At 44.5% G+C, this 27,631-nt stretch overlaps 1 protein-coding gene across 2 annotated transcripts in view; it reads right to left on the reverse strand.

The window, feature by feature from the left end:
- MTMR12 (myotubularin related protein 12) overlaps positions 1-27,631 on the reverse strand; it is a 65,830-nt gene that overhangs the window by 14,161 nt on the left and 24,038 nt on the right. For both annotated transcript variants that reach the window (XM_067730469.1, XM_067730470.1), the window contains exons 2-10: positions 25,193-25,253; positions 22,341-22,483; positions 20,929-21,001; positions 19,947-20,077; positions 18,555-18,648; positions 14,142-14,271; positions 8,439-8,514; positions 1,693-1,799; positions 921-1,045 (exon numbers count right to left, since the gene is read on the reverse strand). In XM_067730469.1, the coding sequence (XP_067586570.1) occupies positions 921-1,045; positions 1,693-1,799; positions 8,439-8,514; positions 14,142-14,271; positions 18,555-18,648; positions 19,947-20,077; positions 20,929-21,001; positions 22,341-22,483; positions 25,193-25,253 (940 nt within the window). The remainder of the gene's footprint in view (positions 1-920; positions 1,046-1,692; positions 1,800-8,438; positions 8,515-14,141; positions 14,272-18,554; positions 18,649-19,946; positions 20,078-20,928; positions 21,002-22,340; positions 22,484-25,192; positions 25,254-27,631) is intronic.

Genomic DNA, 27,631 nt, shown 5'->3' on the forward strand with positions numbered 1-27,631 from the left:
CAGTCCTGGATCAACTAGTGCAATTTCTTACTTCTCCGCCAGGTGCCTGCTTTTTATAAACCTATTTTATAACACATAGCACAGTGTGTTCTAATTAGAGGTACACACTTGTTTCCCTTGGTGTCATATTCATCTTTATCTCCAATGCCTAGCATAGTTAGTGTGTATAATGGAAATTCAACAAATGTTGACTGAATGAATGAATAAATCCTAAATCAGACCACTAGGCTAAAAAGTCAAAGTTAGGAAAAGCTACCTATAAGTGTGACAAATCTGAGGGTAAACACTCATTCAAGAGTGAAGAGAATCAACAGGTGACTGACTTTGATTACATCTGATTCAAGTTCTGAACTGTTCACACTGGGCAGCCTGGGCAGGGAAGTGGTGGTGGCTAGGATGGGCATATTTCATTTTCTACTTTGCACATTTCAGATTAACTGAATGTTTTTTACACTGTAAAAAAAATATATATATATATGCTCAATCGGAAAAAAAATAAATAAAATATTTCCACTTGGTGAGGGAGGAGTCCATTTAATAAGCCACTAAGGAAAACAAACAGATGATTCACTTAACAAAGTAGCCGGCGAATACAGGTACTGCACAGTTCTACAACTTTTAAGGGAGAAGCTCAACGCTCACCACTGGGGAAGGAAGAGAGGAGGACGGTGGCTCTGTGTTCACTGCCCTGAGAAGCAGCAGTAGGGCAAGAGCCTGGAGCAAAATGGCGGCAGCAAGTGTACCGAGGGCAGCTGGCCCCGTGGTGACTGGCCCCTCCGCTCCGTGACACCAGCCCTCACGGCTGGGAACCTCTGTGTACAGCCATGAGGAACCCAGGGGAATGGCACCGACTTTCACCTGATCCACGCGGCATGTCTTTCCCCATGTGACAGAAAGTTTTTGCTCGGCATTCTTCTCACCTATCAGAAACAGCTGTTTAAATTTAGAGTAGGCCGTCTGGATTTCCTGCAGGGATAGGAAGTTGCTTGACAGGTCTTCAGTTTTAACAATTTCATAGGGTGGCCTGTGGATGGTCTTATAAACTCTAGGTAACAAAAAGTAACAAGAGATTAGAAGAGCAGGCAAGAGTTAGAAAGAGTTCGTTTTTCCTGAGCACTTCCTGGGCGCCCAGGTCTGTCCCACTGAATCCTCCCCAACGAGGCAACTACTGCCCGCTGCGGCTCCCAGCCAGCAGAGGTGGGGATGCAGGAACAAAGGGCAGAGCCACCCGGCCCAAGATTACAAAGTTTATCACCTGAAAGAGCCAGGATTTGAACCAAGGCAATTTAACTCCAAAGTCTACTCCTTTTCTGTTTTTAAATTCATCCAGTTTAGTTTTTTTTTAAACTTTTAATTTTGAAAATTTTCAAACATGCAGAAAAGCAGAAAAGAATAACACAGTGACGTATACCTTGACCTAGATTTGACAGCTGTCAACATTACAGAAATCATGCCACTTCCCCCAAATGCTTCATCGTGCATCTCTAAAAACAATGCAGCTGAGGTGCTTCATGATTATGTTACACTCACTCCTTTCAAATTAAAGACGACCACTCTAAACTGTATCCCCAGCACTAAGTGCTTTATCAGCAGGTAAACTGAAATGGACCAACTACCAAGAACTGTTCCCTGCTTCTCGGAAGACAAAAACTGAGCTAACTAAACGATAACAAAATGTACAACAGTACCGACCCATCCAAGAAGTTCTTTTGGATTTGTAAAACGCCATCATCCTGTTCTTTGGGCAGTGCTGACATTTTCAAAAGGGCACATCCGCTGTGGCAGGACCAACACCATATCTGCAAAGGGGAATAAAGGTTTTCCAGATGTAACGTAAACCACCTAACAGAGGACAGGTAAGCTTAGCATTTGAATTCATACAGGGAAATGTACACCTTCAATATGAAAGAGCTGAATATATGCAACTTTGTTATGCCAAGGAATAAATGTGTTATACTCATAATGAAAAAGGCTGATTTAGTCTTAAAGACAACAACAACAGAAACTCAGGTCTAGGTGGTAACACTCAGACTCGCTTATAGCCTAACATTACCTTTTGACTTGGCTTTAGTGCTGGGAACCTGGATGATGATGATAAAAACAACATCATCATCATTATTATTAGGATTATTAGGATAGAAACTATCACTGGAGTGCAGCTCATTATCTCAGGATTTTACATGAATTAAGTCATTTAATTCTCACAGTCACACTCTGAGACAGGTATAAGTATTATCCCCACTAACGACAAGAAACTGAGGCTTGGAGAGACCGCATAACTTCCACAAGGTGCACAGACAGCGCAGCAGTGACTTCTCAAGGCCGTGCTCCACTTGGGTGGCCAAAAGGGGGCAGCTCCCACCATTAGAGAAAGTCCACGCAAGAAAGCATGGGAAGTTGGTTATTCAACATACATTGGTAAGAGACTTGTACATGCAAGGCACTGAATTAGGTTGTGAGAGGATGGAAAGAGGGCTAAGGTACTTCGTCTACCTTCAAGGTGCTTATATCCTAAAAGGGGAAATAAATTTGCAAATATAATAGGAAGTAGAATGTGGCAAACCACAGGAGAAGGGAATTTCAATGAACAACAAAGGGACGGCAACAGAGAAAGAAATCATATGAATGCCCGTAAGTGACTGATTCAAGTGTTCAGGCATTTTTCTGGATACAGTGGGAGTTTCATTTGTTTGCTCTGCTGTATAGGAACACAAGGAGATTAGAACTGACTAGGGGGCAAAGTAACCTGCCGGGAGAGCCTGTAATGGAGAAGAGGGGAAGATTGGTTGGGGCCGGGGAGTACGGCTGTGGATTTTGTGCCCCGTATAAAGGTCTGGTTAAGGGTTCAACGGTGGCGAAAGCCCAGCACTGCTCTGCTGACCAAGCCTTCGGGCCCTGGCTCAAAGGCAGACCAGGAGGATTTCAGCTGCCCAGAGAGGCCCCCTCTTGCCAGTCATCTGCACCGTAGAGACCACACACTGGTGTGCCAGCAGCATCCTGGGCTGGAGATCAGAGATCAGCAAACCCAGGCGATATTCTGCACTACGCTTAGAAAGTCAGAAAGAGGAACCGGTTTGGGGTTCCAGGGGAAGAGGATGAATCAGTATTGGGTATGCTGGGTGCCTAGTGCCCACAGGACATCTGTGTGAAGATACTGAGGAGACTCCCAAGATGAGGATTATGACTTAGGAGAAGAAGGCAGGACTGCAGCTCTGGACACAGGAGCTGCCTGCCAGCTTCAGTGGAAGAGACGTGAGCCCACCCCGGAGCGAGGCCAGAGGGACGCAGAACTGCTTCAGGAGCTGCCCAAAGAGCACCGACTCTGTAAGCTCCTAACGAGACGGAAGTGTTGGAACAGTGAGACAAATCAGCGGGCCCCTTGCTTCCCTCTTACCCCCTTTTCCAACGTCACGCCCAGGCACTCCTGCCCCCCGGTGGGTGCAGCTCACTCTGAGATGGGGGGGACACTCTTAGCCATGACTCGTGACACGTTCTAGGAAGTTAAGTGTTCTTAAGCCTTTTTATCTCCTCTCCTGGGGCAGAAAGAATCTGCTCTTGGTGACATTCAACCACAGCTCATTTCCTATTTGGGGCTCAACTGTCACCTCCCAGCTGAGGCACAAAGGGACAATTCCCTTACACTCGCTGTTTGAAACAGTAAATAGAAAACAAGCAAAATTCTTGGTCCGAGAGAGACTTCTCACAGGAATTTAGCAAAAGACATATGTCTTCTCCTATTGTAATATGTACAATTTCTGTCTGAGAAAGAGCCACAGGGTTCTTAGCAAGAATGACTTGACAACACACAAGAATCAGTGTGATAATCCTGTTTATTTGGTAGATCATTTTTTTTCATTATTCATTATTTGGTAGATCTTTTTTTTTGGTCTTTTTTAAATTGAAGTATAGCTGATGTACCATATAAGTTACAGGTGTACGATATAGTGAGTCACAATTTTTAAAGCTTATACTCCATTTATAGTTACTATAAAACGTTGGCTATATTACCCATGGTGTTCAATATACCCTTGCAGCTTATTTTATACCTAATAGCTTGTACATTATTTGGTACATCTTAAGGTGTCTCTTAATAGAGCCAAAGAGCTTTAGGGGAGCCTCTACAATTGGAGGCTAGAAAGCAGCGTAAGAAAGAAGGAAAGGAACCACTAAGGAGATAAGAGGACCAAGACAGCATCGTGTTTCCAAAGCCAAGATAGGAATTTAAAAGGCAAAAAAGGCGGGGCGGGGGGGTTCACCCAGAACTACAGTGACTGACGGTGTGGAGAACGGGGGCCACCCAGGCTCAGTGACTCTGAGCGTCAACAGCAGAGTGGGAGCGGGCAGAAGCCCTGCTGCAAGAGGAAAGCGGGTAGAGGCAAGCAGAGAGAATCAGTACAGTCCTGAAGTACAGGCAGTGCAGGCAAGGAGAACAAGCCCACGCTCAACTGTTAAGGAAGGGCTTCTTCAGGTGAGGGAGACTTGAGAATGCCTTCAAGAGAGCAGAATCTCCGGAGATACACGCGGAAGGGGCAGAGCGACGGAAGACAAATCCAGGGCAGCGGAGATCGAGAGCCCGGGCAGAGGTCTGGGTCGGAGATGAAGGAGCACAGAGAGACCACAGGAGGAGGAGGGAGGTCTTGTCGCTCGCTCTCCAAGACCCCTCGGGACTAAGGGAAAGGTGGTCGATGACAGTAAGAGAGTTAAGGGTGGGATCGCCAACTTAAAGAGAATGAAAAAACGGCTACCCTGGCCCCAGGGAAGAACGACACAGGAACCAGAGGGAGTTCACTGACAGGCTGCTGAGCAGAACAGGGGCCCAAGTGAAGCAAGGTAACAGTTTTCACGTATCCCATTAAAACGCTCTGCTGTTTGGTCTGAACAATCTGTAGCAATGTTCACTAGCTCCGCAGCAAAAGCATAAATACTCAGGACTGGAGTACAGCAGAGGGTCCAGGAGGCCACAGTCTCTAGAATGGCAGCAAGGGCATGACTGAAGTCACAAATGATGCAGGTCTTCCCCGAACAGGAGTTAAGTGGAGGCAGGAAAGACCAGACTAGATGAAAAGTCAGGGTGAAAAAGCAGAGATACGGAAATGTTCTCAGACTAGCGATAACGGCTGTACAACGTTGTGAACATATTCACTGTCACCAGTGGTAAATTTTACGTGATGTGTATTGAGAGCTGTGCTCCCTGAGTGAATGTGTAAACTCCATTTTGTGTAATATTTTTCCACTGTCCATGCATCACAAGCTCCACTACGACTTTCAGGACACATAATTAAGGCTGATCTAATAAAATGAGAACGCCTTCCTACAGTTTCTATCAAAGTTCTGTTGCTGACTCCTCAGGACAGGTCTTCTCAGGACAGTTTCTACTTCTCAGCCCCAAGGCCTGGCTAGAACAGGGAGTAGTGAAATTTCATATAATGCTGGATGGAGAAGCAGCCTATTCCCAAGTGTGTAGACAATTCATCTTGGTTTCTTCCCACAGAGCATACCCCTTCTCCTAGAGTCATCTATGAAAGGTTGACGGATGAAGACCCTCATGTTTATTCTTCTAAAACATTCTCAAAATGTTGTCTACAGATCCCAAGACCCTCCCTTACAGGTGGTCTGAGAATATTACTAAGATATAATTTCTCTTTTTCACTGTGTTGACATTGGCACTGATAGTGTTACAACTGCTGGTGCCTTGGTACCAACCAAGGTATTGCTACCAACAGCACTGGTCGCCACTGTATTCTTCACTGCCACAAACTTGAAGAAAAATAATTGTTTCACTTCAGAATGTCCATAATGAAGAACTAAACATTATGAATTATATTAATCTTGATCATTACATTTAATATTTAATATTTTTTCTATTCTGTGTGATGGAATGGAAACAAAGCATGGAAGTGTTTGTCTCAGGGAAAAGCACCTATGAGACTGACTCGAGAGCTGAGCTACCTGCTGTATTCTTGTAACTGAAAGAGTGAATGACAGGGCTTCCCTGGTGGCGCAGTGGTTGAGAGTCCGCCTGCCGATACAGGGGACACGGGTTCATGCCCCGGTCTGGGAAGATCCCACATGCCGCGAAGCGGCTGGGCCCATGGGCCATGGCCGCTGAGCCTGCGCGTCTGGAGCCTGTGCTCCGCAACGGGAGAGGCCACAATAGTGAGAAGCCCGCGTAACGCAAAAAAAAAAAAAAAAGAGTGAATGACAGACAAACTACGGGTGTTCAGACTTTGGTATCTGGCAGACATTCATTCTTTAGGGGAAAAAAAAACAAAAAACAAGAATGAAGTAAGCCTATCCCCTTAAGGAAAACAACTGACAATTTGTTGCCAATGATAAAAGTTGAACTTTCAAGCAAAAATTAGAATTTTGTAAAACTAGTCTCTGCCTTTTTAGCTGGACAAATTCCCAATATTTAAAGACTTTCCTGATGAGACAGGGATGATATTAACAAACGTGATTTTTATCTAAGAAAGCATGTCAATATTTGGATGACCTGGGACTTCCCTGGTGGCGCAGTGGTTAAGAATCTGCCTGCCAATGCAGGGGACATGGGTTCGAGCCCTGGTCCGGGAAGATCCCACATGCCGCGGAGCAACTAAGCCCGTGTGCCACAACTACTGAGCCTGTGCTCTAGAGCCCGTGAGCCACAACAACTGAGCCCACGTACCACAACTACTGAAGCCCGTGCGCCTAGAGCCCGTGCTCAGCAACAAGAGAAGCCACTGCAATGAGAAGCCTGCGCGCTGTAACAAAGAGTAGCCCCCGCTCACCGCAACTAGAGAAAGCCCGCGTGCAGCAACGAAGACCCAACGCAGCCAAAAATAAAAATAAATAAATTTATTTTTTAAAAAAAATTTGTATGACCTGTATAACCTAGTGAGCTAATACTTTCTAAACGACCAATGTATTATGTTTTTAAATCATGCATGTTTTAAGACCCATTCAAAGTACAAGACAGACCAATGGATTTTAATTTAGCAGTGAATGAAAAGTTCATTGACTATGTTTTCAGTTTCCTTATTGCAATTAATCTTTATGAAACCACCACTTAGCAATTTTTCGTTATACTGTCAAAGAATAATATTTTCATATTCTCTGAAAAGGCTATTAAATACTCCTCCCTTTCCCAAATACACATCCGTGTGAGGCTGGATTTTCTTCATGTACTTCAACCACACCCTAATATACCACAACAGACTGAAGGAAGTGAGAAGATGTGAGAATGTAGCTGTCTTCTATTTTCAAAAATGTAAAACAGTACTATTCTATTTTTTTGTTTCGGACAATATAGTTATTTTTCACAGAAATTTTTATGTTAACATGTAATGAGTTTTTTACTAAAATAAACATTAAGCAGTTTTTCAGTTTTAATTTCTAATATGGCAAATATCAACAGATACAACCACATAAACAAAAACTCTTTGAGACCCTCAATGCTTTTTAAGAGTGTAAAGAGTCCTGAGACCAGAAAGTTTGAGAACCACTGCTCTAAATCAAAGGTGGCACACTGGTGGCACGTGAACCAACTCTGGCCCAAAGACACGTTTTTTAAACATCTGAATCAGTTGTGAACAGCTGCACACATTTAGAGATCGGGAAAACTCACATAAAAATCCATGTCTCTGATTTCTCCTGCGAAGTCTGGACATCTGGCAAGACCAGGCCCGTATTCCCACACGGCACAAACGGGCCGGCAGAGAAGAGCAGCCAGCCCTTCATCCAGGCAGAGGGTCTCTGCTTCATTGCAAGGACCACACTCATTACCCACCTGGCCTGCATACACTTCTGGGCATGTGACCCCTGCTTAGACATGTCACCTCCCATTACAGGAGTGACCTTTTTGGTGAACCAGCCATGTGCATAGCACAGCATTTGTCTGTAATTCTCATTCTGTACTCAATTCCCTGCAGGCTTGGCAACTCCCAACTGCCAATCAGAAACTGGAATAACTGCCAGGGTCTTGCTTTCTCTGATCAGTGACACACTAAATATGGCTCCCATCCCAGTCTATTCTGTGAAAACTAAGCAAGCTCTGCATGTTGTCTCTGGGAGGAAACTCGGCCATGCCCATTCAAGATTAATGGTGTGGGCCAAGAGGAACCTTAAACTCTACTACCCTTACGGGTCGGCTCAGCCTCAAAACAATTTAGGTGTTAAATTAGGCTGGCTTTCAACACCAGACTGGCCTGTAATCCCCCAAAAGCTCTTTAAAGATGTCTCTGCTAAGAACTGCAGTGCATCTGTGAAAACTTTAGAACTCTGACCCCAGGAGCCTCATTATCAAAGAGGCTCCTCTAGGGAGTCCCTAAGATATTTTTAGATTGCTCTTGGACTGAGGACAAACTCTTTAATACCAAAGCCAAGGGCTTTAAGTAGGATAATCTGCCAGGATGGGCCAATGAGCAAGCCATGCATTTAGGGTTTCCAGATGCACTTACTGGTATGCCATGACCATGGAAGCGTGGCACGTCCTCCTCAGGAAGAGGGGTGGGGACGACAAAGTATGCTGGCAACCTAGAAGAAAGAGATGTCATCGGTTTTAGTGCTGGAGTTAATTCATTAAATATGAAAGCTCAACGTCAATGAACACAGGAAGTTAAGCAGAGTGTCATGACATGGACCACGTTTCCCTCTTAAGAAGAACCAGTGCAGATGAACCGTCTCTGTCGAAATCAATCAGGAATCTAAATCCTAGCTCTGCCTCTGATTCTGTGTAACCCTAGGTAAGTTGCCCCACCTCTCTGGGTCTGTTTCCTCATGAATAAAATCACCATGGCAATGTACTCATCAAAATCCAGACCGTAGGAAACTATCAGTCAAGTGGCCTGGTTTCTTCAAATAAACTGCAAGAAAAAGCTAATAGTGTGAGACTCTATAGATTAAGAAGTTTAAGAAACCTATCAGTTTTCAAGATATCCATCTCATCGAATCTTTTTTTTTTGGCTGCGTTGGGTCTTCGTTGCTGCACGTGGGCTTTCTCTACTTGTGGCGAGCAAGGGGTACTCTTCGTTGCAGTGGGCAGGCTTCTTATTGTGGTGGCTTCTCTTGTTGTGGAGCACAGGCTCTAGGCACGCAGCCTTCAGTAGCTGCGGCACATGGGCCCTAGAGCACGCGGGCTTCAGTAGTTACAGCGCATGGGCTCAGTAGTTGTGGCTCGCGGGCTCTAGAGCACAGGCTCAGCAGTTGTGGCACACGGGCTTAGTTGCTCCACAACATGTGGGACCTTTCCAGACCAGGATTGAACTCGTGTCCCCTGCATTGGCAGGTGGATTCTTAACCACTGAGCCATCAGGGAAGTCCCTCACTGAATCTTGATTAATGATAAAACAGATAAAACGATGAAAAATAAATTGTTTTGAGAATTTATAAAACAATGGGAAAAATCTCAACACTTGACTGGGTACTGAATGATATTAAGGAATCAAATGTTAAATGTGAAAGGTGTGATAATGCTTTTATGTTTATAAAAAGAGTCCTTCATTCTTAGAGATGTAAAACTTAAATATTTATGAATGAAATGTGATGAGCTCTAGGATTTATTTCAAAATAGTTGGGCAGGACGGGGGAGGGGGAGGGTCGGAGTAGGTAGAGGCACAGAGACTAGCCATGAGTTAGTAACTGTTGAAGCTGGGTGACGGGTTAAAGGAATTCATCAAATTCTCTTTTCTTTTATACTGCTTGAAATTTTCCACTTAAAAAAAAAATCTTAAAGGTAATTAAAAGGAACAAAGCTCCCATAATATTGTGATGTGAAACCAGGTTTGGGAACAACTGGTCAAGGCTAAGATACCTCAGACCATTAAAACGTAGAAGAATTCTTTGGCTTTAGAGGTTCCGAAGTGCTTGGAATATTTTCTTTCACGTCCGCTTGAGTGGGTGGGCTTACTATCCCTTCTTCAGGTGCTGTCACTGAAGCAAAAACCTCTTCACAGATCAATGACTCTCAAACTCAGGCTGCCTGTTAAAATCACACAGGAAGATTTAAAAATTCCCAGTGTCCAGGCTCCACCGCAGAACTATGAAATATCAGAGGTGTCAAAGCTCTCCAGGTGTGTAATCAGGATGACAGCTGTTGTTCTAGAAGGTCCTGCTAGTCAAAGTGTACAGCAGCATTACCGGGACACTTAGAAGGAGAGCAGCCCCGGCCTACAGGAGCAGACTCTGCACTTTCACAAGCTCCCCAGGGGACTGGGCTGCACAGTCAACCATGAGAAGCAGCGCCTTAGATGGCAACTTACAAACAGACAAGTGTTTCCCAGCCCTCAGAGGAGAGTCGCCCGTGGGCTCTGTGTAAACCAGATTCTCAGCTCCTTCCCCAGAGGCTCATTCGACAAAGTTGGGATGGGGCCACACTGCTTTAAAAAATTTCCATGACTTCCTCTACTAGTGTGGTTGAACATTTCACAAGTTAATTGTGCCTCATGAACAGTGTTTCACCAACGGGGAAAAAAATGTCAGAACCCAGTGTACTAGCGTGTGTACCATGCAGTCACTGAAGAAAGGAGGCTGCAAAGAGAGGGACAGCTCTGCACCAGTGGGGAGGTTTGTGATGTCCCCTCCTGTCCCAGTGAACTCAAGGTGGTTCTACGGAGGCTCTGCTGGGAGACTCCCGATGTCTACAAGCAACTGACCCTCCCACCTGGGACAGCACTCATTTTAGTCACCAGGAGGAGTTTTGAATACAAAGTAAACAGCCTCTCCACATATAAGCTGACCTTATTCAAGGAAGGTTGTATGATCCTCTTAGGCACCACCTCAGTTAGGGTGAGGGAACCCCCAGAGCGACACCACCAGAGCAGCAGTGTCTTCCTGTGGCTGCATCAATTCCTAGGTTCCCCTGTGTTACACAGTCCCGACAGGGCTGAGGACCTTCTTATACCTTCACAGGGAGGTGGCATGAAGAAAGCCTTTTCAGGAGAAGGCAAAGTAGACACTCAGTTTCTTATTCTTATCCAAACTGGCCGGGGTCTTCTCTTACCACTGGGGCTTTCATTAATTTATTCACTGTTGCCAATTTATTGAGTGGGTCTTATAAGTCAGGCACTATACTTGGTACTGAGGATATAAAGATGAACCAAAACAGTGTCCTTGATTCCCCAGGACTGATGGGCTGCAGAAACAAACATTAACCAAATGGTGATACAGATAAGAATAAACTCACGATCGGAAGAGGTGCTAAGGAGAGAGGCACACAGTGCAAGGAAAGCTCTCACGGGAGACCTCATCTAGTCTTGGGAAGACTCCCTAAAAGAGACACCTGGGCAGAGATCTGACCGATGAAGTGGAGGTAACTCACTAGTAAAGCTGGACGCAAAAGGAGCATCCTAGACAGAGCGCACAGGCAAGGCCCACAGGAGGGACTCAGGGTGGCTGGAGGGGTACACGCAAAGCTGGCGAGTTAGGCATGAGGCAAGCCATGAAGGGCCTGTTCGAAGTTTTATCCTCTCTACCATGAACAGCAAGGAGCCAATGAAGCAGGGGAAGAATGGATGCCGCGGGCCAGAGTGGGTGGGGGAGACCATGCAGGCAGCTACCACAGTGCCAGGTAAGAAACAAAGCACAGCTTTTCCTGTCTCATCCCTGTGGGGCAGAAGCGCAGGGGCGAGTGCATGGCTGGGGCAGTCCAGGGGGAGTGAGTCTGCACCGAGTGCTCTGAGCAGCAAAATCTCGCTGAGGCTCCATTCTCCCCCCTGACCACTAATTAGAACCCCCTGACACCCCACTCCACCCACCTTCTCTACCTGGTATATTTCTGATGTGCTGCCACCTATGCAAATACCAATGAATTTAATCAGTATGTGGCAGGATCCTGGGAATGGGCATGCCTGCTATCAGTGTCAACATCACATTACAAAATATCACCTCCTAGGAGCAGGGCTTTCTGACCTCCTCCTGACTGAGCGCTTGTTCTCCCTTTCCAAGCTTTGTGACTATAAAGGGGGAGGAGGGGCAGCGTGGGCATGGGGGGTGTGATCCGACACCTGCCCTGCAGGCCCCTCCCCACTGTCACCCTAGTTTGTGCTGTAACGAGAGGGCTAACCTTATAAGTGCCTGAGACTGATCAAAATCAAAACTGATCTACTGGGGCTTCCCTGGTGGCGCAGCGGTTGAGAGTCCGCCTGCCGACGCAGGGGACACGGGTTCGTGCCCCGGTCTGGGAAGATCCCACATGCCGCGGAGCGGCTAGGCCCGTGAGCCATGGCCGCTGGGCCTGCGCGTCCGGAGCCTGTGCTCCGCAACGGGAGAGGCCGCAACAGTGAGAGAGCCGCGTACCGCAAAAAAAACAAAAAAAACCAAAAAAACTGATCTACTGAAAAGGCCCCTCGGAACCGTAAGTACAAAATGCTCTAGGAAAATACTAATTTTTTGAAACTGTCAGCAGGGTGTTGAGGGTTATGTTCCAAAACAGTAAGATTCAAGTTTCAAAAAAGGATTACAACAGAGTCATCCTTTAAAAATGTAGGTGAGATCACATCACGCCTCTGCTCAAACTCCTCCACACTGCACTATAAATTCTGAAACCCTCCCTGCCCATCAGCACCCAGCCGGCCCTCTCCTCCCTGATCACACCTCCTACTGCTCTGTCCCCTGCTCACTCCTCTCCAACCCCTGGGCTCCTCACTGTTCCTCACACAAGCCAGACAAGATTCCACCTCAGGGCCTTTGCACCTGCTGTTCCCTCTGCCTGACCAACCCTCCTGCCAACATCTCCAGCACGCCCCAGTCCCTGGCCTGATCTATTTTTCTCCATAGCACTTATTACCTCTTAATACACTATAATTACTCACTTATTCTATCATCATTTTCCTCCTCTAGAACAAAAGCTCCATGAGGGCAGGGATTTTTAGGCTCTATCTTCAGTAGCCAGGACACTGTCAGGCACATAGGAGACCCTCAGAAATGTTTATTGAGGGACTTCCCTGGTGGCGCAGTGGTTAGGAATCTGCCTGCCAAAGCAGGGGACACGGATTCGAGCCCTGGTCCAGGAAGATCCCACCTGCCGTGGAGCAACTAAGCCTGTGCGCCACAACTGCTGAGCCTGTGCTCTGGAGCCCGTGAGCCACAACTACTGAGCCCACGTGCCACAACTACTGAGCCCGCGCGCCTAGAGCCCGTGCTCCACAACAAGAGAAGCCACTGCAATGAGAAGCCTGCGCACCGTGACAAAGAGTGGCCCCCACTCACCGCAACTAGAGGGGGCCCGTGCGTAGCAACGAGGACCCAATGCGGCCAAAAATAAATAAATAAATTTACATTAAAAAAATGTTTATTGAATGAATAAATAAAACGCTTGATAAAAGGAAAGCAAATATGATATAAATTCAGAAATGCCTCTAAAAGTTATACATTTAGAATACAGATATAATAATGGGAAGGAAAAGACAAATTCACTTCTGAATGTTTTAAGGGATACTTTAAGGGTTTCTTAAAAAAGCACAGTATCAATGTGGAGAAAGTGGAACCCTCATAACGTTGCTGACGGGAGTGTAAAAATGGTTCAGTGGCTATGGAAAACAGTCTGACAGTTCCTCAAAAGGTTAAACGCAGAGTTACTATATGACCCACCAATTCCACCCCTAGGAATATACCCAAGAGAACTGAAAATACATGTCCATATGAAACCTTGTATACTAATGTTTGTAGCAGCATATTCATAGTAGCCAAAACGTGAAAAGAAGCCAGTGTCCATCAACTGATGAATGGATAAATAAAATATGGTATACCCATATCCTGGGATATTATTCAGCAGTAATAAAACAATGAAATCCTGATACATGCTAAACATGGATGAGCCTTGACAACATTATGTTAAGTGAACAAAGCCAGGCACAAAGACCACGTATTATATGGTTCCATTTATGTGAAATGCCAAGAATAGGCAAATCTATAGAGACAGAAAGTAGTTAGTGGCTGTCTAGGGCTGGGGCAGTGGGGAGCGGGGGAATGGGGAGTGACTACTAAGGGGTAAGGGGTTATTTGGGGGATGACGAAGATATTCTAAAATTGACCGCAGTGATGGTTGCACAACCCTGTGTATGTGCTAAAAAACACTGCACACTTCAAACAGGTGAATTGTATGGCATGTGAATTAAATCTCAACAAAGCTGTTCAAAAAGCAAAGCACAACACTGAGAGCTTACCTTTCACAGACTTTATAGCCTTCATTGACACTCACTGCTTTGTACTTCATGTTGCCTTTGGTCCGCTCCAGCTCCCAACACCAGTCCTGAAGTGTGTCAAACATTACGGCATGGTTCTTGGGATCAGTAGCTAACAAAACAAATTGAGAAAGACAGTAAAATCTTGTCGGGAAGCCCTGGTATTTTAATGGTGTGAAAGTGGCTCCTCGGGCCCCAACTTCCTCCACTAAGCCCACTTTTATCCCCACAGAATGAACTCACTGCTTCATCCTAACCTTGTTCCTTTTTTCTGTCATTCATCCAAAATTATGAGTGAGGCTCTGTCTTTTGTGCTGGGCGAAAGCAGCTGTTCTTGTTCCATTCCGTGCAAAAGTAATTTATAGCTCCATTTTCAGTCATCTGACCATGAGATAATTTATATAACATAAAAAGATCCTGTGCAGCACTAAAAGACAGGCTTGGCACAAATGCTAAAATAATAAAATATTTTTAGCCCTACCAATGTGTGCATAAGATGGCAAACTCATTTGAACAGCATGCCAGATTGCTGAGTGTGAAGCCTCCTTCAGTGTGAAGATGCACTGCCCAAAGAGGCGTTTTCAGTGTGACACCTGGTTTCTGAGGGCTAGAAACAAATCAGACAGCTATGGTGAAGGTCAGGGCCTGCAAGCCAAGGGCCACATCACAGTGACGGGGACTTCTGTCCCTAACCTTGCCGCTACCTGCTAGGAGGAAGTGCCCAGTAGCACTACTCTTGCAGCCCAGCAGGTGTGTCCTTGGTCCTCTCCCAAGCCACAGAACAGCTTGATGGGGGTGACGGGTGCCAAACACGCTTGGGTATTTTTTTTTTTTTTTTTGTGGTACGCGGGCCTCTCAGCGTTGTGGCCTCTCCGGTTGCGGAGCACAGGCTCCGGACGCGCAGGCTCAGTGGCCATGGCTCATGGGCCCAGCCGCTCCGCGGCATGTGGGATCCTCCCGGACCGGGGCACGAACCCGTGTCCCCTGCATCGGCAGACGGACTCTCAACCACTGCGCCACCAGGGAAGCCCAACCCCTGGGTATTTACACAAATCAGTTCATTCAAGCCTGTGCACATCTTAAAAAAACAAGCCTTGGGACCTCCCTGGTGGTCCAGTGGTAAAGAATCCACTTTCCAATGCAGGGGACATGGGTTTGATCCCTGGTCGGGAAACTAAGATCCCACATGCCACAGGGCAACTAAGCCTGCGCGCCACAACTACTGAGCTCGCACGCCTCAACGAGAGAGGCCACGTGCCACAAACTACAGAGCCCACACGCTCTGGAGCCTGCGTGCCACAACTAGAGAGAGAAAACCTGCGTGCCACAACTAGAGAGAAGCCCGTGTGCCGCAATGAAGACCCGACACAGCCAAAAAAATAAACAAATTTTTAAAATAAACAAAAATATCAAAAAAAAAATCAAGCCTTCCTGGAAAAACAAAGTGTTTAATAAAACTCCCACCTAATCCTTTTAATACAAACAGATCATAGTACAAAGGATGATAAGACAAATAATGATTTAAAAACAACAGTTAAGGGGCTTCCCTGGTGGCGCAGTGGTTGAGAGCCCGCCTGCCGATGCAGAAGACGCGGGTTCGTGCCCCAGTCCGGGAAGATCCCACGTGCCGCGGAGCGGCTGGGCCCGTGAGCCATGGCCACTGAGCCTGTGCGTCTGGAGCCTGTGCTCCGCAACCGGAGAGGCCACAACAGTGAGAGGCCCGCGTACCACAGAACAACAACAATGACAACAACAACAGTTAAGCTTACATAGCACTTAATACACCAGGCACTATCCTGAGCATATTACATATAATAACTCAATCCTCACAACCCTACAGCGTAGGTAATATTATTTCCTCCATTTTACAGATATGGCACAGAATGGCCAATTAACTTGCCCAAGGTCACAGAGCTAGGCAATGGCAGAAATGCAATTCAAACCCAGGCAGCAGTAAATTTCCATAAAGTAATAAATGCAAATATTAATAAATTCCCCCATGGACATAAGTAGTAACAATACTCCTAGGACCTTTTAGCCAAAGTACATTTGTGAATTATTAAACCTGAGTAAAATGAAAGATGTTCAGACTGGCACCCACCTCTAGAAACCCCTACTCAATCAAAAAGCAAATTGATCAACTCGCATCTATCAGTTATAACCTTTACTCATCAAAAAAAATGGAGGGTGGAAGGAGAAAAGAAGGCTAGAATTCAGATAGAATAGAAGATGCTATATATCCTGGGCTTTCTGGCACAAAAAGCCACCACAAGGTACTGAGCTCAGTAGTTGTGGCGCGCGGGCTTAGTTGCCCCGCAGCATGTGGGATCTTACTGCCAGGGTCAGCCAAGGTAAGGGTTTCGGCACACAGATCAACACATGCTGGGAAGCCGAGAAACCGTCCTGTGCTGGGTCCAGACCAAGCATCAGGATATAAGGAAGTGGCAGAATTCCTAAAAATACAGTATGATTTTCAAATGTAGACCCAATAAATGTTTATGTAAATTATAGCAATCAACAAAGAAGTCATATTTTGTGTATCTCATATTGTAACAAGCTGTTGTCAGCCAGCACCCAGCTAATCAGCACTTATACATATGGCTACAGTGAAAAGACCATTCACAAAGATGAACTTACTGAATTAAGGAACAAGTTTTGTGCTGGCCTGAGAGTAGTGCGCAGTATATTTCACGTCAGTGGGGCTCTCTGAGCGTACTCTGTCCTGAGTAGGCAGTTACACTCCCAATTAACCCTCATTTAATGACTGCGCCCGTGTGCCACGCATTTAACAATTTGTACTTTTCACAACACTTCAAGGGAAGCATTAACAACACTATTTTTTGAAATGAGAAAACAGAGGCCCAAGAGTTAAGTGCCATCCCCAGGATCACACAGCTACTAGGCAGCTGGACGAGGATTTGAACTCAGGTGGGACAGACCTGGAAATTCACACCTTTTCTACTAGACCACCATAGTCCCCCAAATGCAAGCTACTCTCTCAGATATCTGCATCTCTGCACACGCCAGTCCTGCTGCCTCAAATACTCCTGTCTGCCTACCGGCCACTCCACATCCTTCACCAGCAGTTCAGGACCAGCCTTCGCCCTCTGACAGCCCTCCCTCCCCCAGCGTGGTCGTTCCCTCCCACCACAGGACACATCACTCTGTTTGACTTAAAGCTCTTAGAGGGCAGGGATTTAGTCCTGTTCATATCCCCAGGGTGTGTGACCCACAGCAAGCGTTCGATAAACATTTACCAAATGAGCAGTTAGTGACAAAGCTACTCTGCATTCCAGAAAGCATGATACATGCAGTTAAACTAACACGCCACCTCCCCGATGAAAGGCACATGGCACTCAGGATCAGTAAACATCAACTTCACGTTAAGAGTAATGGGCAGATAGGAAGGTAATGCACAACATGATAAATATAATTAACACTGTTGTATGTTATACACAAAAGCTGTTAGAGTAAATCCTAAGAGTTCTCATCACAAGGAAAAAAATTTTTTCTATTTCTTTAATATTATATTTATATGAGATGATGGATGTTCACTAAACTTACTGTGGCCATCATTTCAAGATGTATGTGAATGGAATTATTATGCTGTACACCTTACACTTATACAGTAATGTGTCAATTATATCTCAATAAAACGGGAAGAAAAAATAAAAATACTGTTAATAATTTGGAATTAAAAAAAAAGAGGAATGGACAGAGCAAGTGGACAGATGGAGGAGGAGAGATCCAGAGAAGGAAGAAGACAGACATCTGTGGAAACACTGTACAAAGCTAGGCATTATTAATAGCTAATTCAGATGACCACAGTTTCTTACTTAAAAGACTGCTCTCTTTTTCAGGGAATCGCATGGAAAACATTTGGAATTTTAAGTTTTCTAACCAAACTACTTTTCTGATGTGCTCTCTTAGGTACAACTGTTCCATTCCCCATCCCCCAAACATTTGCTATAAGGCATGTTCTGGTTGTTTAAAAACTTTCTAGAATGCAAGACATTTTTTAGGGTCTTATGAAATGAAACCAAGTGTATTAAAGTGAAAAACAGAATCCAGGGGCAGACAGAGTGATTTTAAACTTGTCTCAGTTTTGCTTCTCTATAGCCTCACATTCCCAATCATAATATATTGATTTTCTTTCATAAGCAACAAACAAATAATCCCTCACAAAAAGCAAACAAACCTAAAAGATAAGTTAAAGAAACAAAGGTCACAGGAAAGAAATAGAAACCTTTTTTTAAAAGAAATCTGAATGACTCACCCAAGCAAGAGGCGACCCACTGCTAGAGAAGAGGGGAACAAAACCCATGGATGGGTTTTCTCCCAGAAGTTGCAGGTAGGAACTGGAAGGGGCCTGCCTACCTGCGGATGAAAGCTTACCTGTGTGGTTTTGTGCTGCAGTCGCGTAGGAAAACAGAAACAATCGTTTCAGCAGTTTAGGGGCCTGGGTATGATGGATTATGCCACTGACAATCTGGAAAAGAACCAAGCGATGGATACAGTCATGCTTTTGGCAGATAAACACTGAGAGACAAGATCCAAGTTGTCTAGGTCTCCGTAATGCTAATGGGCTCCGATGAGCAGCATGCTAACTAACTCTCATTGAGGTCTGTATCTGTGATGTGATCTCTTGAAATAATGCCAAGTAAACAGAACGCTAACCATTTTGTCAGGTTTTCAAGAGCTTTGAGTTTCTAGGGCAATTTTTAAAACACAGTCTAATTTCTCAAAAACAAAGCACTAAAAAAACTTAAGTCCCATTTTCAGATACTCCAAAAATCTGACATGTCAAAGATATATAGCTGACCAGATAATAACCAAGATGCTTAGCTATTCTGTTCTACTTGTTGTGGCCTTAAGGATCTTCTTCTAGAAGATAAGGCAATCAATCCCTCATGCTTTTTGTTTGAAGTTCCAAACAAAAGTATGTTCGGATAGATGACTAAAATCATCATTCAAAATAAAGTTTCTGGCTTCTCAGGGAATTTCCAAGTCTACACCACTCTTTTTCCTGCTCAGAACAGATACTGGAGTCATGTTTATTACTCTAACTGATCTACCACACTACCTGAAAGAAAACTAAGAGTATACCTGAAAAGAAGGCTTAACTCATTGCAGCCAAAGACAACAGATAAACTGGTCTCTCCCTAGATTTCCCCCTGATGTATCTACCATGACAGTGGCAAGTCTGAGACCTTCAATACCTTAAGAGAAATCTTGGAAGCTACAATAACCATTGTGACCAGTTTGCCCAGTTACACGTCTCAATTTGCTGCAGCAACCTGATTAAGTAAGGGACCAAAAGCACAGGCTCATTTGGTGACTCACTTTGCCCATGACCGTGTACCTCCCCCTCCTTCCACACGTAACCACGACCTCCCAGATGTCCACTCCTTCATGCCGGGAGCTGGGGGTCACTGCTGCTGCCTTCTGGAAAGGCTGTCAGAGGTGGGGAAAGGGGGTTGCTTCTAGCTGCTCCATCCTCCCCTTCCCCTGACGGCCTTCTGATCCTGGTTTACCACCTCCCACCCTCTGCAGGCTGTGGGAATGAACACATTATGAACTGAAGGATTAAACGCAGCCATGTGCCAAGATAATATAGTCCTGCTCTACCAAATTCTGTCTCAATTCTAATCAAAGCACATGCGAGTATAACCAATGTCAACTTTACAGAATGAAAGGCTCCCCTCAACCTTCGTGCAATGGAAGCAAGAACTGAAGTGGGGAAAACCTGATGGGAAATAAAACCTAAAAACACATGCGACTAGTTACCCTTTTGACTTCCTCTTCTTTTGTGTACCTCAGACAAAAGTGGAATACCCGGAGGTCTTTGCAGTGGATGATGAGTTTCTCAGGGTATTTCTTCAGCTGTCCAAAGAGAGTCTTTTTTTTCTCATCAAACACTACACATCAACAATGAAATCAAGAAGGGAAATCATGTTATAAGACAACAATTAAATGCTAAAGAAACAAGGTAGACTATTAACTTCCAAGGGCGCCTCTCAAAAGTGAGAGGAAAGGCACCAGCTTCTAAGTAACTGTCAGCAGGGCCCAGTCCCATCCAGCAGGGGCCCTGTTCTCTGGAACAGCCAGGGTTCCTCACTCCTCCCCAGGAAGCACAGACCCAAATGGACTGGCCACTGTTGGCAGAACTGACTCCTGCAGAAAACCCAGCTCTGAAAGCTGAGATTACGAAAGATGGGAGATCACTAGGGATCTGCTTTTGGGACAGTCAACTCCCAGGTTTATAGCTAGGGCCCCTCCTGACACCCTCCTCCCTTTCCCAGAGTTTGCACCACGCAGCACCTCTTGGTGCTGGGAACACCATAAATGGCTACTGAATGATTTCTGACAAAGCCCTGACTACAAAAACAGAGAAGTGGAGCCCAGAGAGGCTTTGTTTAGTCAGAAGAAAAGACACCCGAGTGTGGTATGACAGACCTTTATCAGGTGAGCCTTTAAAGTGAGACCTGCACAGCTAACATTGACATATGATCAATATCTATCATGTAATAGCACGGTGGAGTATTAGAAAGAACAGGTTCCATGTTCAAGTCCAAGCTCCTCCAGCTAAGCGACCCCAAATAAGCCACTTCGCATCTCAATTTTATCATCCATAAAACTGATTTAAATAAGATAAATGTGTGAAGAAATTTCAGTAAACTATAAAGGACCAAAAAAAAAAAAAAAACACCTCATCATTATCAGCTATACTTTCAAAGGCTGGCAACACCCCAGGGGAAAACATACTCACCTCCATAAATCTGATCAACACAGTGGAGGGTAATGTCATTTTCTCCTATAACCTTATTCTTAAACTGCGTTTCCTAAAAAATTCAAAAGGAAACAACTGTGATTCCTTGCTATGCACTGTGACATTTACAGGTAAAGCAAATCACCATCCTCCACGTGCATATAAAGAAAAATGGGGAGTGGGTGGGGGAAATGGGTGAAGGTGGTCAAAAGGTACAAATTCAATTATAAAACAAGTCCTGGAGATGTAATGTACAGCATGGTGACTAGAGTTAATAATACTGCATTGTACATTTGAAAGTTGCTAAGAGGGTAGATCTTAAAAGTTCTCATCACAAGAAAAAAATTGTTTAACTATGTGATGTGATGGATGTTAACTAAACATATTGTGATGATCATTTCACAATATTTACATACACCAAATTCATCACGTTGTACATCTTAAACTAATACAACGTTAAATGTCAATTATATCTCAGTAAAGCTAGAAAAAATAAATGAAAAGGTATACATCCTACACAAACAAACAGGGAAATGTAGTCACATCCCTAGGAAAGGGACGATGAAGTGAAGTGTGTGAGAAATGCTGCGCAACACTTGTCTTCAAACCCAGGCAGGACATGCCATTGCCGGCTGCTCCCAGGCCAACCCACAGGCCGCATGCACAACACCCTGAGAGATGCTGGCAGCTGGTGCATAGGTTCAGATTTCTCCACACAAATGTAGACAGGTGAGTGACAGAGCTACGAGAAGGCAGGAAGAAAACCCCATGAGATTCAAGCTCTGTAAATGCTGCCTCTGTACAGGACTAGGAACCAGGCTGCTACAGCAACAGCTGCACAGAAGCCCACGTTGTCAGGTGGCAGGGTGCTGGCGTGGCCGGGCCAGCCGGTTCCCATTACCACCAGCGCACCCTGAGGGGTGCGGGTGTTCCCTCCTCACTCCACTGCTCACTCTTCCTAAGGAGGACAAGTCTTACAAGCACAGAGCAAACACGAAGTAAACCCAAACTCAGTGCTGCATTCAGCACCAGTGTCACAACTGAATTCAGTTCCTAAATTTGAGGAAGAGTCCAGTATAGAGAAAACATGGGGAACTAGTATATTTGGGGAGATGTGATTCCCATGAGTGAGAGGTACTGTGCTGAAATACAGAAGAAAATTAAAAGCTGACGGCGTCAACCTACGAGGTCAAACGCAAGCCAGCGTGACGTGAGGCACTGGTGGGAAACTGCAGGGTGGTCCTCCGCCGAAAGGAGATCCCAAAGGAGAGAGAGCAGACTAGTGGTGAGAAAGACTCTGGCCTTTGTGTTTACATGCGTTAGGGGTGAGTTACTGAGAAGCTGGGAGAAAAGACAATGGGGCCACCAATGCAGTGCTCCCATAAACTCAACCAAGTGCAGCTCACACATACATCATTATCCAATGCAGATTCGTCATCGCCCAAGAAAGCAATCTTGAAGTCTGTGCAGACAAGCCTCCCATAGATTCCACGCTGGCAGGAGTCTTCCTGGACACACTTCAGTACTGTGCTGGCTTCACAGAGCAGCTGTTCACCTGATCAAAACCAAAACAAGTCCTCCTTAGAGTCCTCAGGCAACATGCAGAACGCAAACAGTACAAGCTTCCCGACTCTATTCCTGTAAGACAGACACACACTACAACACAGCACACGGGAGCTGCAAAACCTAGGGGAGAGGATGAAGCAGAGTGGGGACTGCGGAGAAGTGAAATCACAATGACTCAGATACACTTCTACATGGGGCACTTCTCTATCTTCTCACTGTGAATAATGGACGTGTCCAAACAGGTAGAAATGATCTCGGCTACACTTACAAACTCAGATCTTAGTGCTTTCATCACCTGGACCCAAGCAGAAGTTCTGGAGAAGTGGTACCCAAGTGAGCAAAGCCAGAAGGGCTGGCCAGTGAGCTCTGGCACGTAGCTCTGGAGCCCCCCTTCCTGTGAGGGTGGGCCATTCCTCACCCCGGAACTGCGGAAAGAGGGCGGGTGCCTCCCTGGCCCGGGGCCCTAAGGCAGCTTCCTCAGGCACAGAGGGTGCAGCACGACTGCACTCATTCTGGCTCCACGGACAAGGATGGGAGGAAAAGGGAGGTCAGAGGTTTATGGGAAAAAAACCTGTTTCCTCTCTTTCTTAGTTGAGAGTATTTCCTCTCAGTGTGTCACCTTTCCTGCTCTATCTGCAGACGCCCAGCAGCATGAGAGCTGTATTTCCTGGTGATAGAGAGTACTTCTCACTATAGTCAAAAAGATGAGGATTTAGGGATAGGCAGGAAGTGGAGAGGCTCATGAGGGCTGGATGCCTGCGTAAGGGCAGGAAAAAAAGACGGATACAGGGGAAATGAAAAACTAAGTGTAAAATTAAAAAAAAAAAAAAAGAAGACTAAGTGTAAATACTTTGTGACAAGAAGGAAAAAGGAATTTTCTTCTCATCCAACAGGTAACCATCTTCTCCTTAGAATCTCCCTCTGGATACTTCCTTCAATGTCTTTAAATTTACCATTTGGCTCAAAATTCATTTATTCTAACTTTGAATATGAAAACAAAGAAGAATTCCAGACACTGAGATTATCAGGGGACACATATTATATTTAACCTTGTTTTTTTTCTCTCTTCCAAGGGGTTAATTACAATGGAAATACAAGAAGATGGCTCTGTCACCAGGTCAGCCTCTATAGAGACCACCAGGCTTGAAGAAAACAGTGAAGTCAGGGCCTCATTAGGGTTTAAAATAGTCCCAGAAAAAGTGCTTCAGCTGAATCCGAGGTAGAAGACACATGAGCAAGGCTTCCTGTGCTTTCAACTCCTGGTGTAAAACAACTTTAATGGTGAGCCTCTCCCAAGACCAGGCAAGCCATATGGGTCCATGGTCAGGCAATGGAGACCAGAAGTTGGCACACAGGGGCTAAAACGACATCCAGGAGATGATCTGCAAGCATGGCGACCTGCACCACACTTGTCAGTTTGTACGTTCAAAGTCTCAGGTCATGGGAGGCACGAGCTGGAAAAGATCACAGTCTAGTCTAGGAAGCCTGGGCTGCACACCTAGAAGAGGCCGTCAGGAATCCAGGGGAATGGAGAATGTACATAACACTAAGCTAAAGACAAAAGTAAATTTCAGAATCTACAATATAACCCAAGAAGAGGAAATACAATAGGATATATGGATTGAGGTTTAGGCCATTATTATAGGGAAAAGCCTTTGAAACTTAAAAACATTTTTTTAAAAAGTCAGAGATTCTGATATGTTTACCAAATAAGGTGGATCAGTCAGAAACTTGTACATATTCATATCCTCTCAATAAAATGGAATAAAATTAAAAGAACCAGAATGAGGACTCAATTGTTTTGGGAAATGTATCTAAAAATACTTATGAAAAAAGCTATTTGGGACTGGAAAAAAGAAAGTAGCAAAACAATCGAACGCACAACTCACTGGATAGCCCCATATATGGAGGCTACACCACCAAGAAGTTTGTTTCTGAATTCAGAAATGATTAAAACTTGGCTTAAGCTACAGAGTCACTCTCCTCCATCAGAAAGAGAGAAAGAAAGAGAGAGGGAAGAGAGAGAGAGAGGGAAGAGAGAGAGAAAGAGAGAAAGAGAAAGAAAGAAAGAGAGAAAGAAAGAAAGAAAGAAAGAAAGAAAGAAAGAAAGAAAGAAGGAAAGAAAGAAAGAAAGAAAGAAAGGAAGAAAGAGAGAGAGAGAAAGAAAGAAAGAAAGAGAGAGAGAGAAAGAAAGAAAGAAAGAAAGGAAGGAAGGAAGGAGGGAGGGAGGGAGGGAGGGAGAAAGGAAGGAAGGAATCCAACCAATCCAGGCTCCTTGGTGATGACCGAAGAGCAAAGCCCTGGCAGCCCCAGCGTTTGATTAAACCCCAGCAGGGGTTGGGTGTAGGGATCTGCAGGGGACCAGGATCTTCCTGACAGGGGACCAGAATACTGGATGGGGCCAAGTAAGGCACCCTGGAAAAAGACCTCATTTGCTTACAAAAGAGGTGAGAATTTCCCATGTTTATTTTCATCAGCTATGGGGAAGGGGAAACAAAAATTCTTTGTAGCTGTTGGAATACTCAGTCCCAGGTGCGCAGTTACTGAACTAAAGACATTGATATTTTTGTCCAACTCATTACTGTCACACACTGTCTAGATGAAAACAAAGGAGTTTATATATAGTGCTACTAGGGATGACACAATTTATCACTGGCTTTGAATTGCACATGAGGTAAGATGCTAAGATGACTGTTACCTGGCAACAAGTGAAGAGTTACTTCCTTCTCTGTTAGTTCCTTTTCATTTGTGTGAATTTCCTAAAAGAGAAGAGAAAGGGGTAATATTTTTGTTTATTTAAGGGCTCAAAATGAATAACATAAAGCCACACTTTCATAATACACACTAGAACATCATATTCACTCAGGAGCTTTTTGTTTATGTGAAAAGCTGTTTTGTTTTGTTTTTTAATTGAAGTATAGTTGATTTTTACAGTGTTGTGTTAAGTTTTTTTTTTAAGCATTTTTAACTAAAGGAAGTCAGAAAATTTCAACAAGTTGGTTCAATGTATTACACTAATTATTTAGAATTGACAACTATCAGTTGTCCCAAGTGGAGGGACAGGGATGGGCACTCCCCATATAAAGGAACAAAAGTCACAGAGCAAAGGAAAGCAGCTTAAGCAGAGTCAGAAAGAGAATAGAAGACAGTCCACAGAATGATTCCCCTCTTTCTCCAGTGAGAATCAAGGATCGAAAACAAAAGAAGATTGTTGTGTGCTTTTGAGAGAAAATGAACCTGCGTAAAGGGCTTGAAGGTAAGAACAGGAAACTACTGGACTGGCCAAAAGGTTTGTTCGGTTTTTTTCTAGAAGATGGCTCTAGTAGCACTTAGTTGTCTTTAACTTCATTTGAAATAATTCTGCTAGATTGTATGTGACAGCTGTCATATCAGCGTGCATTTAAAAAGACTTACCAAAATTGGTGAATTTTTGTGTAGCCATTTTAATATTGAAGATGGAAGAAAAAAGCAACATTTTCAGCATATTATGCTTTATTATTTCAAGAAAGGTAAAAATGCAACTGAAATGCAAAAAAAGATTTGTGCAGTGTATGGAGAAGGTGCTGTGACTGATCAAACATGTCAAAAGTGGTTTGTGAAGTTTCGTGCTGGAAATTTCTTGCTGGACGATGCTCCATGGTCAGGTAGACCAGTTGAAGTTGACAGCGATCAAATTAAGACATTAATTGAAAACAATCAATGTTATACCACGCGGGAGATAGCCAACATACTCAAAATACCCAAATCAAGCGTTGAAAATCATTTGCACCAGCTCGGTTATGTTAATCACTTTGATTGTGTGGGTTCCACGTAAGTTAAGCGGAAAAATACCTTCTTGACCGTATTTCTGCATGCGATTCTCTACTTAAATGTAATGAAAATGTTCTGTTTTTAAAACAAATTGTGACGGGCGATGAAAAGTGGATACTGTACAATAATGTGGAACTGAAGAGATCGTGGGGTAAGCAAAATGAACCACCACCAACCACACCAAAGGCTGGTCTTCAACCAAAGAAGGTGATGTTGGGACTTCCTTGGTGGTGCAGTGGTTAAGAATCCGCCTGCCAATGCAGGGTACACGGGTTCCAGCCTTGGTCCGGGAAGATCCCACAGGCCGCAGAGCAACTAAGCCCGTGCGTCACAACTACTGAGCCTGTGCTCTATGAGCCCGCGCACCTAGACCCTGTGCTCCACAACAAGAGAAGCCACCGCAGTGAGAAGCCCGCGCACCGCAACAAAGAGTAGCCCCCGCTCACCGCAACTAGAGAAAGCCTGCACGCAGCAATGAAGACCCAATGCAGCCAAAAATAAAAATAATAATAGTAATTTAAAAAAACAACAAAGAAGGTGATGTGTATATGGTGGAACTGGAAGGGAGTCCTTTATGATGAGCTCCTTCTGGAAAACCAAACAATTAATTCCAACAAGTACTGCTCCCAGTTAGATCAACTGAAAGCAGCACTTGATGAAAAGCGTCCAGAATTACTCAACAGAAAACACATCATCTTCCATCAGGATAACGCAAGACTGCATGTTTCTTTGATGACCAGGCAAAAACTGTTACAGCTTGGCTGGGAAGTTCTGATTCATCTGCCATATTCACCAGACACTGCACCTTCGAACGTCCACTTATTTTGGTCTTTATAAAATTCTCTTAGTGGAAAAAATTTCAATTCCCTGGAAGACTGTAAAAGGCAACTGGAACAGTTCTTTGCTCAAAAAGATAAAAGGTTTTGGGAAGATGGAATTATGAAGTTGCCTGAAAAATGGCAGAAGGTAGTGGAACAAAGGGTGAATATGTTATTCAATAAAGTTCTTTGTGAAAATGAAAAATAAGTCTTTTAGTTTTACTTAAAAACCAAAGGCACTTTTTGGCCAACCCAATATGAATGTATCAAGTCAATAGTGAGCCATCTACTCTGCAGCATACCAGGGCTCAGTAAAGGAGGCCGGGAACATATTTCCTCATTCTAAGTTACCTAAAACCATACGGCAGTGCAATGGGATGCAATCACTTCTAATAAGGAATCAAGGCCAGGTTCTGTGTCACTGTTTCTCAATAAAAATATCTTCAAATGCTTCTATGCTGGGTTCAGTGTTTATCAGATATTCGAAGATAATTAGCAATGCTTAATGA

Source organism: Pseudorca crassidens, chromosome 3 (genome assembly GCF_039906515.1).
Source record: "Pseudorca crassidens isolate mPseCra1 chromosome 3, mPseCra1.hap1, whole genome shotgun sequence".
Classification (NCBI taxonomy): Eukaryota; Metazoa; Chordata; class Mammalia; order Artiodactyla; family Delphinidae; genus Pseudorca; species Pseudorca crassidens.